The sequence below is a fragment of the Phoenix dactylifera genome, chromosome 2 (assembly GCF_009389715.1).
Source record: "Phoenix dactylifera cultivar Barhee BC4 chromosome 2, palm_55x_up_171113_PBpolish2nd_filt_p, whole genome shotgun sequence".
Classification (NCBI taxonomy): Eukaryota; Viridiplantae; Streptophyta; class Magnoliopsida; order Arecales; family Arecaceae; genus Phoenix; species Phoenix dactylifera.
This window is the reverse complement of record NC_052393.1, coordinates 16,891,274-16,904,232: the sequence shown is the minus strand read 5'-3', so window position 1 is coordinate 16,904,232 and position 12,959 is coordinate 16,891,274. Positions and strand designations below refer to the sequence as shown.

The 12,959-nt window shown below is 41.2% G+C and overlaps 2 protein-coding genes across 2 annotated transcripts; both read right to left on the bottom strand.

Annotated features, from left to right (window-relative positions):
* Nucleotides 1–3,755: 3,755 nt before the first annotated feature.
* On the bottom strand, nucleotides 3,756–5,022 carry LOC103717363 (probable membrane-associated kinase regulator 6). The gene is made up of 2 exons (XM_008805712.4): nucleotides 4,120–5,022; nucleotides 3,756–3,984 (listed from the first exon to the last, which is right to left on the bottom strand). The coding sequence occupies exons 1-2, from the start codon at nucleotides 4,879–4,881 to the stop codon at nucleotides 3,970–3,972; spliced, it is 777 nt and encodes a 258-aa protein (XP_008803934.1). The 5' UTR covers nucleotides 4,882–5,022; the 3' UTR covers nucleotides 3,756–3,969.
* A 2,963-nt stretch (nucleotides 5,023–7,985) lies between these two features.
* On the bottom strand, nucleotides 7,986–12,959 carry LOC103717362 (probable RNA-binding protein 18). Its single transcript, XM_008805711.4, has 4 exons — nucleotides 12,774–12,959; nucleotides 8,840–9,029; nucleotides 8,583–8,709; nucleotides 7,986–8,511 (listed from the first exon to the last, which is right to left on the bottom strand). The coding sequence occupies exons 2-4, from the start codon at nucleotides 8,917–8,919 to the stop codon at nucleotides 8,242–8,244; spliced, it is 477 nt and encodes a 158-aa protein (XP_008803933.2). The 5' UTR covers nucleotides 8,920–9,029; nucleotides 12,774–12,959; the 3' UTR covers nucleotides 7,986–8,241.

Below are 12,959 nucleotides of genomic sequence, written 5' to 3'. Positions count from 1 at the left end.
CTGCCTGTGACAATGCTACGTCAGTAACTCAATATTAGCTGCAAGGTAGAAAGGCAACCCCACCTCTGCGCGGAATTCAAGGAGGATTCGAGCAAAGACCCTTCCCCAATGCTCTCTTACCCTTCAAAAAATTAAACACCAATTACTTAATATTAAATGGTCCAAGGCTTTTGCTATCTGGAGACTAAGTGTTCCTACCAAAATTAAATTCTTGGGAGGTTGTGCTCTTTGCAGTGTATCAAATGAAACAGTTGATCGCATAATGATATCAACTGCCAATTCGCCTCTGTTATGCAAGCAAAATATCTCCCTGTTATTCCAAGAAATCGAACATCTCATGCTTTGGGTGGAGCCCTCTAATATCTTTCTAAATGTTGAGGCAATGGAGGTTGGAGTTCAAGTAATGAAGACAAAGATAAGGCTCTCCGTCATGGTTCTCTCAGAAGGTTCAGAAGTCCAAGGAATGGCTTCTGACTTATCCTCATAATTTGCCCACTCTCTGCTTTCTTCTGCTTTCTGAATTCAAGGTTTCTTCTGATGTTTTATTGCTGCCTAGCCATCTTCAGATGCCCCACTGCTTTAATGCTGTTATCCTGAATTCAAGTTCTGTCATCTTGGGGTCTGTGAAAGGTATCATCTAATTTTGCTCCCTTTGGGGCTCAGTTGTTCAGTTGTGCTGTTCAGGTTGATCTGATGATCAGGGCCTTTGTACATTCTGCAGATCTCCTCTATTCTGTCTGCTGATGTAAATATTTCCTTTCAATAAAGTTGAGTGGCTAACCCTTCCCTTCATCAGAAGAAGGAAAAAAAAAAAAAACTTCAACTACTTGTGTGTTTAGGTTTAGTGGCTGATGCTAACTAGCAACTTTTGAATGTGAAATGAAACTGCTGGCAGGGCCTTTGAAGAACAGAGGTGATCAGAATAGAGGTGGTTCCGCTTCACACGGCTCACTGGAAATGATTCAATACTGGCTGTTGAACAAGGGCCGGCTTTCGAGCCAATTAGATGCAGGTTTTCTTTTGGCTTGCCATGTTCTGAAAATGAGACTCGTTTGACTATGATTTTCTGAGACTTTGGTAGCACAGATCATTCATCGATAATAAAAAGTACTGGCACGGCACACTAAGACATAAACATATTTTCCAGAAAACCACTATCCAGAATTAATATTTTTATTTTTAATTTTTAATTTAGTTTTTGGATTGTTTTTCGCTGATGCAAAATTGTCCCCGCATGCAAGATCGACCATTTGGTGAATTCAAAGAACTAGATAAGAATTTTATGAACATGTCTTGTAGTCTAATCAAGAAGCAAGAAACTTGGAAAAAAGATCGCACCAGGCTAGGCACACTAATCATACTAATAATAAAAAATAATACTGACCGATAAAAAAAAATAATATAGGCTAATACAACTTGTTACGTGATCTACAAAATTATGCTAACAATTTATTTTCTGAAGTATCTGTTACTAGTATATAATTGCCAATGTTCTGAGAAGCAAGATCACATTTCGGACTCATAGAATGACAGCTCCCATAAAGTAATTCAGCATACCATTCGGGCAAATTTGACTTTAATACCAACTCACGGAATATATCTCAAAATATGACCACTTTCGATGATTTCCTTTCATAATTTCTGCAAACTGAGGAAATCATTCACGACACAAGTTGCCATCTCGCCAGGCCAAGAGCGACAGCAAGATCTGGGCTCCCGACAGGCTGCGCGAAGCAAGGCCTTCGGTCCCCACGCCACAAGGAGCCATCCATCCCCGAAAGGAAGCCCGATGGAGATGCACCCAAGAAACCAGATGATGAACCAACAAAGAGACAAAAGGAGACAGATGGAAACACAGAGCGCCCCTTTCTCCGCTCCCTCGCTTCACCTCTTCCCATGTGATTCACTTGATCCCACCATGACAAACTTCCCTCCTACCGGCCTCTACCTGTGGGCCAAATCTCCAAGCCATAGCAAGCGATGTTTCATCCTTTTCCGATGACAGAATGCGAGGCCTAACGCGACCTGTCCATGTTTACGTTGTTTTCTTCTTGCTACCGGTCACTGCAAAATTCTTCAAGAGCTACAATTCTAATAAATGCTTCATGGACGTTTGCTGCAAACTTGCCTCTGCTCAATCCTCCCACTTGCTAAATATTGGGCCTGGAAGCACCATTTTATATGGTCTTGAGTAAATGGACATTTCAGTGGGTGTCATGTTGTCTGTCCTTCAGAATTGCCAATTGTCGGAGGAAGCTGGCAATTGAGCTACACCACTTGCTCAGGTTCATCCTCTTGGTAGAGATGACCCAGCAGGCTGACAAGAGCCACTGGTTGCCGCTGCCAAGCATGGTGCAAAAAAAATCCTTGCTCATGGCTGAATTATGTGAAATTCGCATATGTGATTTAGACAATATTTTTTAACATATTTTCTGCATTTGCTGTGAGGACCCGTGTGGGTGTGTGTTTAGTCCCACATTGGTAATTCGCTGAGGAGATATCGGGTACTTATACAAGACTAAAGAACTCAAAAAATACCTTTCGGCTAGCTTTTTTGGATAAGGTCCTAGGTTGTTGCAAATGGTGTATGAGCGAACTCGGCCCATAGCCTATAATGGACTAGGGAACACTACAACACGTTCATAGAGACTGATCACGAATCGATCATGGTGCTTGTGATTAGATTTGAATGGATTTGAACTCTTAGCCTGGCAAGAACGTCAGGGCTTGAACGGAAAGAAGTATATGAGGACCCATACGAGTGTGTGTTTAGTCCCACATCGGTTATTCGCCCAGAAAATCTTGGATACTAATACAAAATTAAGAAACCCAAAAAATATTTTTCAGCTAGCCTATGTGAGGACCTGAGTTGTTATGTTCACTTTGAGCAATAAGAGAAAACATTCTATGGGATTTCACAGCTTCCATTTCATGCAACAACATTTCCTGAAATTGCTTCTTGCTCTATTACCCATGAAAGGTTTTGTTGCTTGCACCATAGACTTCACTTTCACTTGTACCATGTATAATAATTGAATATCAGATTTCCACAAAGATAGTGTCGTTCTTGTTGGACAAACTCTAGCTTTCTTTTAGATTCACATTAATCAATTATCATGACCGATACCCTTGCTAAAGCATATCTTTATTATTATTATTATTATTATTATTATTATTATTCATGTTGAGATCATATGATTTGTTACCTTCTGATGCCGTGCTCCCAACTTGATGGTCCTGTTTGCGGACACCTTACAGAGAGAACTATTATTTCACAACGACAAAAGAATTTATTTTTTGTAGTGTGAATTTGGGATTTCCATTGGTTCACCTTCGGCCAAGACAGATGATGAGAGAAGTGAATTTGCGAGTTTCTTCCCTACACTGTTGAGCAGGGTCTCTTTCTTGTTTGGCTTTTCCACCACTATTTGATTGCATAAAACAAAGAAGAGCTGTTTTCTTACACTAAGATCGCCTCTGTCTTCGTTAAACCTAGAGACAATTATATACAAATCATATGTCTCTGCTCTGTTTTGGGTTGTCAGGATAAGATACGAGTTTGACAAAGTTTAATTAGAAGGCGTTAACATCAGAATGAGACCATAAACCCGCAAGATGATCTAGCAGTGGCCCAGGTCAAATGTAGGCCAAAATGACATCAATAATTGCATTTAAACCGAAGGTATCTGAACTGCTCCATCAAATGGCATGTCTTGAACTGTAACAAAGTCCACTATCAAATGTAAAACAGTCAATATTAAAAGAGAGGTTCTTTCTTTTACTTCAAAACTTTTCCGATGAACAAAATGCAAGATGCTTTCTTTCTTTCCTCAAAAGCTCTACATCTACAGAGCCTTTCTGTGACTTTACATGAGAAGATAAGACCAAAAGAGATTGTTCAGCGTTGCCATTCTTTTAGGATTCTTCTTTTCTCCTGGTTTCCTCTCTAGCCATGCTCTGCTGCCTCCCTTATGAAGCCTGTCCCTGATAGAGCTCAAGAAAAAATAATGAAAATCATAAGCAAATCCAACGAAATTCCATCCTAGTATAGCATGCAACTGCTTTGAAAAAGAAAACAGGGAAAAAGACCTATAATTGTGAGTGTGTTATTGGACTTACGATTGATCTTTTGCAGTGAAGAATTGCATCATAGATTGAGCTGTCAGCATTTCCACGGCACCATTCTATGCTTGAGAAGGCAGTTGTCATCCTTGGAGAATCTCGGACCGAATCCCTGCAGCTTGTCGCTGACTTCGGAGAACTCAAGCTCAGCCCTCTCACCTTGTTATACAATGGCATGAGAAGGCACAGGTACTTCCATAAAATTTTCTTCGGAGACTTCGTGCAATTCCTGAAGAAAGGAGACTTGAACTTTCCGCTTCTTGAAGCAACACTCTTGGATGAACAGGATAAGCTCATTGAAATTGGTGTGCTTTCTGCTGAATGGAAGAGTGGCGAAGAGTTTGAGGAAACAGGCCTACTTTGAACTGTGTAGAAGTACCGTGACTGGAATCGGTTGCTCCGAGAGAGCAATGCTTTTGATGAGTCCAGTGAGTTAGATCTGCTAAAATTGGTGCCAAAGGACTCACAGCCTACTTCACTCTGAGGTGGGTTGTTGAGGTGGAGTGGCAGGAGGAGGCCATTAGAGAAGATCTGGTCTGCATGGACTGAGACTGGAGATTGGGAGCTTGGGAGATTGAAATTGAAGTCATGGGCATCATTCGTCCAGCGCATCGAAAACAAGTCGGGGTCCATTTCGATGAAGGAGCTACCATCAAAGGAGCGGCGGAAGCTGCTATTGAGGGATTCAAAGGAGGGCTTGATGTTCACCAGCCACCCATAAGAGAAGCTATCACCAAAGAGCTGTTGAGAGGTCTCCATGAGGCTGCAAGACTGAAGGTTGGGAGCCTAGGAAGGAAGACTATGGGGATGATGAGGATTGATGATAAGAAGGGGAGATATGAAATAGAATGGCCTGATGAATAAGTACAAGAAAGAATGCATCATAGAACTTGTTGATTGATTAAATGACCATGATGGCCCTACTCTTTAATTTAAATGGTGAAATCATTTTAGGGAAGTGTTCTTTTGCTGGGACATGCCTAGGATGTCACACATCTTTTCCTGAACTGAAAAGCTAAGAGCATATAATTATTGTTAGGAAATGTTTAATAAATACGGCCTGTCTGAGTTTACTTTTGCTTTTTAATAATTTTTTGGTCAGCTTGCCTGCTGATGATTTCAAGAAATCATCTGGGGTAGGTCCCCTTGAGGCCTTTAGTTAAATTGTAAGGACCTTTAACTCCAATTCTCCATGGTGGCCTTTATTTGGATTAGATTCAGTATTACCATGCCAAGAAGCAACAGTAGATCCCAACTTGAAAAAAATAATCAGGGGTAGATCTATGTTATGTCTATGTCTGCACCTGTAAAGCATGCTAACTTGATTGAAGAATTAGTAGCATACACTATAATTAGCAAACCTAGCAATACCTCAGGATAAGTAAAACTACGCCAAAATGAGGCTGCCTTGGATTTTGCATATATGAGCTAACAATACCAATTGCATGAGCCATATTTGACCCCATGATAGTTAAATAGATCAAACCATCTGACCACGAGAAATGACAACCAATGTATGTATATTCTTAGTATAATCTTTCTAGGTGATAATAAGTACTAACTGCACTAAAAGACAATGTCAGACACTAATTGTAAGTTACAAAGTGAAAGATAAGATGCGATTTCTTTTATTAAAGATGATGAACAGGCCAAGCAGTGAAGAAATTATTAGATATTTTTGTAGGCTGAAATACACACACACACACATATATATATAATTTTGATTATTCAATTTGGCAGACAACCGCCCAGATTCTCTATTTCTTTTATTCCCTTTCCCTAGGGCGGTAGACAGGTTGGAACTAAATAATTCGTTGTCGATGTTCATGCCGTCTGAGTACGCTTCTAGTAATGCAGGATCCAAACTTTGATTTATAAATATCATCTCAAGATATGGCTCAAGCCGCTTTCAGTCATTTTTTAAAGAAGTTTGCTCCCTTCACAAGCATCTAAATATAATGGCACAAAATGCAGTAGAGCATTGCACATAGCATGCGGGATGAGGTTGTCATGTTTTTAAAGGACACAAGGTGCGTGTTGTTGCATGGCAAGTTGTGTCATCTGTGCCGATTTGCACTAATAGCATTCACCAAGAAAGTTGCTTGACAGAGAAGAAATAAGAATTAACGGGTATTGTTTGTAACATAAAGCAAATCAGAGCATCCAATCTCCAGCTGAATTTTATTTACTGGAGGGTTGGAATGGTCGCACGGAGTTGCTGGCAATCTCCAACTTCGACAATTTTTCTCCATATAATAAGAAGTCCTTCTGGGTTCCTTAAACTTTACCGTGTCTCAAAAAAAAAAAGGAAAATTGATTTCCAGTTGCTGAATAACCAATTAAAAGCTAGTTCATGAAATCTTCGATTTCTATACAAAATTGATTTCTATCTCACAGTATCAACCAGGTTTGGCGATTGTTTTTCCGTATTTTCTAGTTAGATTGATTTTCCATTTTGGGTACACCAAACAGACTCTTTGAAGTTAATGGTGATATGAAAAATTCCTTTATAAATATCTCAAAGAATGTAAAATACTTTGCATGCATACTAGTACCCATCTAAAAACCCTAGTAGGAAAAGTATTAGTGCACAAACTCATTAGAGAAATGGAAAGTAATGAAAGGAAGTAGTTGGTGTCAAGTAACCCAGAAGGTGACGTTCTAACGGATTCCTAATATAAATTAAAAATACCTACTCTTACGTCAGGCATGAGCATGATTTAAGTGGCAGCTTTGAATTAACAAAAGATTTCATTATCGATGGCAACGCGAGGGATGACCTACCAAGTGACAGGATGTCTTAGAACTGAAACAAGTTCATAAATCCTACTTTGAGACACAACTAGGATAGACCAAATTAAGCAGTAAGCAGCCTCAGGGCTTATAATTGAGCGGTCGCTGTTTCTCCAAGAAAATTATTGTACTTCGTTTCTTTTTCTATAATGACCGAGGAGGGAAAGGATGATTACTTTGCAAGTCGCTCATCACAAAATGGAAGGAACCATCCTTGTGCTTGCATCACTAGACATAAATATAAATTAGCAATCGAGTTCAAGACTTCAGCAGCCAATTAGATAGATGCCTGAAACTAATTTACCATCTCCATACCAAACCATTGTCATGTCTTAATCAGTATGTACTAATCAAACCATGTTCTTCCCGCACACCATTGGGCCACCTTTCTTTTTCTTTCTCCTTTTCTGCCTCTACGATGTTGCTCTTATTATTAAAATAAGAACCCATTAGAAGAGGATTTTATTTGAGCTATGGTGAATGACATGGCCTGTTCAAAAAAAGCTAATAAGACCGCGAACTGAATAACTTCTTATATGATCTGAATACCTTATGAGTCAGGAGAGAAAATTGTCTAGAACATTTTAAAAATTGTTGTCTTTTGATTTTATTAGGTATATCCATACTTAAACCCATTTTAGACCAAACATCCCCCCGCCCTCCAAAAAAAAAAAAAAAAAAAAAAAGTTCTGCAGGACATCCCATCTACATCTTTCAAGGGTACAGACAGGCCCTATCAGATTTCAGAAGGCATATGAAACCGACAAGTACATTTTCATTAGAAATACATGGCGGTCTGGAAACTTGACACGAGTAATTGCCCTTCGTAGACTTCAGAACAACCAATTACAAATTTTACTATGTTGTTACTAATGTAGATAAAGCAAAAACAAGTACAGCATGCAAGAGCTATGATGAAGCTCATGAAATTTGAGGCTCTGTGGGCACCACGCACCCAGAAGCATTTCTAGTGGTGATTCACCGGAGTGGAGATAAAATGAACAATGATAAAAACAGAAAATGCAGGAAAAAAAAATCAAGAAATTTAGAAGAAGATGACGGGAAACCTGAAAATAACTGAAGAAAAAAATGGATAAATTGTAGAAAAGAATGTAGATCATGCAAAGAGGAAGGAATGGTGTGCCAACTAAACTAATGTTCTGATACAAGGAGAAAGACGAGAAGTTGATACAATGAGAAGAGACGACACTCGAGTTCTGCAAATGAGAAAGCTGGTAGCATATCTTCTGGTGTCTTGTACAGATCATTAAAGCATACCAACATCAGTCTGTTTCTTGACATCCCCTAGAAGAACAATCCACAAATTCAAGGAGTGCCGTCTGTTTGTAGCCTTGGTTTCTTCGAGCCACAGCCTTCTTCTTCCAAGGATTTCAGTTTATTCTTTATCGCAGCAATCTTGGCACTCCGGCTCATTTGTCCTGATGTGCTGCATGTAATGCTTGGCATTTTAGCATCACAGGCAGTTTTGAGGGGATTTGCTGTCTCTGCCAAATACTTCTCGCTGGCAAAACGGACAACCAATGGGCGCCCACAAGCTAACCTGCCGTTCATCTTTGATTTTGCCAGTTGTGCCTCCTGCATGCTCACTTCAAATGGAAATAATGAGGTTATGCATTATAGAGGACAGGTTAGAGTTTGTTGACTACCTCCTTGGTACTATACTGGATAAAAGCATAACCACGAGGCTCTCCACGTTTAGGACCTCGTGTGTGCCACAAAAAATCCTCGGACACAATTTTTCCAAATGGAGAGAACATTTTGATTACATTGGCCCTGCAAATAGTTGAGAAGTTTTGATGAAGAATAAGCACAAGCCAAGCAAAATGGACTAAAAATTAAGAGGAAGACATTAAACTTTTTTTTTTTAATAAAAAAACTGAGAGCAGAATGATTATATCCTTACTCTGTGATTCTTTGGTCAAGATTGCCAATGTACAGTCTGCTTTCACCTTTCTCATCGACCATGCTTTTCGGGTCCTGCATTTCTATTGAGCGATGCAGCAATTTGAAAAAGTGATATGGACGCTTGGCTTCTATAATGAGACAACACTGTTGCACATGATATCGGCAGCACTTCTTAGGGACATGATCACCTGAAGAGTGCATTATCATGAGACCCCAAGCTCAGAGATTAAATATCAAAGCAAAGCAACATGGGTACCAAATGTATGACCCCGAAATAAGAAATTGTAGCGAAATGAGGTATATTGGTGGGGACGGTTTGTTGGGTCCCTAACGTGAGGATTTAATGCTAAAGCAGAGTCTCTTTTCAACAAACCAAGGCCAACCCTGCATGTTTCCTTGACAAAATGGTCTTTTGCATATATCAATGCATCATAAATTTACAATTGTTAGCCAGTTCTCTAATACAGTGATAATATCACGAGGAGCGAGTGTTTCAAATCCTCCAATCTGATCTCTTCTCCCATTTATCCACTGCTTCTTCCGCCCAAAAAAGAAAAATCAAAGCGCCGACCAACAAAGCCCCTACTGCCATGCCTCCAACCAAACAAAACTCTCTCTAATACTAGCCCAAGTGGAGCATTTTATAGAGGTTTCAACCATACAAAAAATGGTAGATGAAAGACAAGGGCAACTGAGGGGCTGTGGAGAGGAAGATACAGAAATTTAACCTTTCCTAGGGGAATTCTTTGGGCATTCAGGCTAATGATAGGTATCTTACCAGCAAAGTCCCTGTTCAGGACGTCTTTGCTGCTCATTACACATACACTGCATTGAAGTGAACTACTTACTACAGAACCTTGAATAATCTTTTAAAGATACAGGCTCTGTATCTGAATGTGTGTGTGTGTGTGAGAGAGAGAGAGAGAGAGAGGATGGAGTTCGCAGGGCAGGTCTCTGCATTTGATCTAGATCACAACACCTGCCACACATACCATTGCATATATTTCTATTTTCATATGAATAGCAACTGCCGATGTTCAAAGGCTAACAATCACTGCAGAATCAGCAGAAAACACAAGAAAACTATAAATAAGTGAGCTGTAATTTGGAAGCCAATAATCATAAAGTAACTTAATCCAAGTTCTTGCACATTCTTTACCAAAAGACAGAAAAGTTTGCAAATCAATTAACTTGTAGTTTAAACTTTTCACTGCATATCATGTGACAACACCAAAAGCCACAACAGAAATGGAGCATTGTCAAAAGTTAATGTTGTAGCTGGCAAGATATGAGATGATGCTTTAGGAAATTCATAAATGTATATGTTAATATAAATGTGTTATACTGAAATCTAGTGTCAATTTTTGAAGTGATTAAGTTGCAATTATTACAACTTATTAAAAAAAAGGCTTCTATGCGTACCCTTAAAATATCTCAAATTACATGTATACCCTTATAAATATCTGAAATTACATACACACCCACACAGATTTGCTATTTATGTGCATAACCTTATAAATTATTTCTTTTTATGCGTATTATCTTAACTCTATAAGGAAAGACATGAAAAAAATAATTTATAAGGGTAATGATGGGAGGCAAAATAGATCATCCTATTCCAGCATAGAGTCACCCAATTTCGGCCGAGCAGACCTCAGAGCCGAGCAGGCTGAAGAGGTACGATAACGTCCCAATCCGAGCTCCGGGGCGCCCTACAGTGCTGACCGCGAGCCGAAGAGACTCCCTTGATCACAGGCAACAACGCCAAGAGCCAGGCAGGCCTCGGCCCTGCCAAGAGCCAAGCTGACCTCAGCCCCGCCAGAGGCTCGAGCCAACCTTGCCAAGCACATGTCGCGGCCTCCAAACTTGCCCAACCTCGCCTATAGCCGTGCCTAGACACGCTATGACGCGTCAATCAGGGGACATACATTGTCACACCTATTAAGGGTCATACCCTGTTGCATTTGTCAAGGGTCATATCCTGTCGCACCCGCCGACATGCCATCTCCAGCTATTGGCCAGCTGATCACATCTCAGCCCAAGATTTCAAGTAATAGCCGTCACCCTCACCCTATAAAAAAGGGTAGAAAAAGGCCCTCGGTAAGCTTTTACAGGCATTCTTAAGCTTCTACAAGCTATTTTGGGCTACAAGAGGCCATCAAAGGCACTTAGAAAGCTCTCCCCTCCACATAAAAGATCCGGCTAACTTAGCCATCGGAGGGCCTTCGCCGGAATCTCCGGCCAAGGCTTTGTGCAAGTACTCCGGAGCGCAGGGAGGTGGCTCTTCTTTTCCATCCTAGTCGGCGTCTTCTCGGAGGCACCCCGGAATACCGGAGGTGGCCCTCTTCTCCGTTCCAGCTGGCGTCTCCTCGGCTCCCTTCCGGCGTGGTCACCCTCAGGCCAAATTTCAACCACAACATATGGCGCTAGGAGGGCCTGAGTTGTGATCATGAGGCTAAGAAATCAAGGAGCTTCTAGTGCATCGAGGCGCCAGGTACCGACTCCCGGCAACTCACCTCAAAGTTTGCCACCTGTGGCACCGACGGACCAACTTTTTCAGGTCCTGCTAGAGCAGCACAGTCCGCTCGTCCAGCAGGTCCAAACACTCACCGCGGCCGTTCAAGGCCTGCAATAGGCAGAAGCCCAGCCTGCACCCCCTCCTCGTGGGCACGAGTCCATACGACGGCACTCGCAATGCAATTCTCCCGCTAAGTAGGGCACGAGGGTCCACGACGGCACTCGTAGTCGCCTGTTCTACCGCGGCCCCTCCTTAAGCTACTTCTCTGGCCGGCGGGGGCAGCTCGGCCTTATGAGCAGGCTCTCCCCGCGTGGCACCCGAGGAAGATTCAATCCTCAGTCTCTTCGATCTCGGCTCAGGCCGAGCTCCACCCGAGGCGGCCACCCTCTTATTGTACCTAGAAATCATGGTCTTGGCGCTGAAGATCATTTCTACAATTTCTAACAGCAAGAACTCAAATAAGAATCAAGTATGAAAAAAAAGAATAAAAAATGACCGCGTCGCCCTTACTCTCGGGATGAGCCGAGCTCGGGCCAACATTCAACAAGACCTCCTCGCTGAGCAGTCTGTCCAAAATTCTCTCAGAATTTATTTCTTTTCTTACATTTTTATACAAGTACACCATATACATATGGATATGCTCGACAAATCCTTGATCTCTGCAGTACCCTGGTTTCATTGTAATGTTCCCAATCTTTTAGTGCTTTGCATATTTTTTATGGCTTCTGCTAATAGCTTTTCAGGCTTGATGATTTTCTGGTCTTTCTGACACAAATTTATCATTTGTCCCCATCAAATGGGGGATGGTACATCTTTTGTACCCCACTCCTCTCAAATTCCTAAATAGTTTCTATTTCCACTCCTAATTATGTCTCATCTCAACTAATTTTTTCCTCCACATAAAAAAGCACACATCTGAAACAAATAATTCATATTTGACGGCCATAATCCAAGTCACCCACTTGAAACAAAAGATGAATTACAACATCCCCTACCATTAACCATGACATGCAATTAGAACATCTACTCTTTCCAAAGCAATCAACCAAAAATCCCCACAGCAAGACTGCATTTGATACAGCTTCCAGATTCCACCTTCGCACTTGACGTAGCACAAAGTGATTCAAGACAGGCATGCCCATCAAAACATACACAGCGCCTTCAACACTATGCCTAATCGACCACAAGAATCCGAACTTTCTACTATTACAGGTACCCAAAAAAATTTGAGGGGACAGAAACAGAAAAATGCATACGATATTCGATTCACATCGATATAAATCCGAAACAAATAAAGAGACCAAGATCTAAACTAAAAACAATATAACAGCGGGAGAAAGATACGCATCAAGATAACGGTAGAAGAGGAGGAAGAGGAATAAAGATAAAATCATGAGAGAAGGAACCATAATACCTTTCCCAGCCTGAAATTAAACAGTCCAAATTCCTCCCGCTGAGAGAAGATACAAGATCAGAGCATAAAGCGAAAGAGAGAAGCCGGCGGCGGTGGCGGAGAGGACTCGCGAGGGTTTGATACTTTCTAGGGATTTTAAGGGACGAGGCACCTCCCCCCTCCTCCAAGCCCAATTCCGAGACAGCT

Bases quoted from the DNA above. Each gene is read 5' to 3' on its own strand.
- LOC103717362 (XM_008805711.4), bottom strand. From the start codon at position 8,919: ATGCAGGACCCGAAAAGCATGGTCGATGAGAAAGGTGAAAGCAGACTG. The intron at 8,710-8,839 runs GTAAGGATATAA...AACTATTTGCAG, and splicing joins CTTGACCAAAGAATCACAGA to GGCCAATGTAATCAAAATGT. The intron at 8,512-8,582 runs GTAGTCAACAAA...GTGAGCATGCAG, and splicing joins TCCAGTATAGTACCAAGGAG to GAGGCACAACTGGCAAAATC.
- LOC103717363 (XM_008805712.4), bottom strand. From the start codon at position 4,881: ATGGAGACCTCTCAACAGCTCTTTGGTGATAGCTTCTCTTATGGGTGG.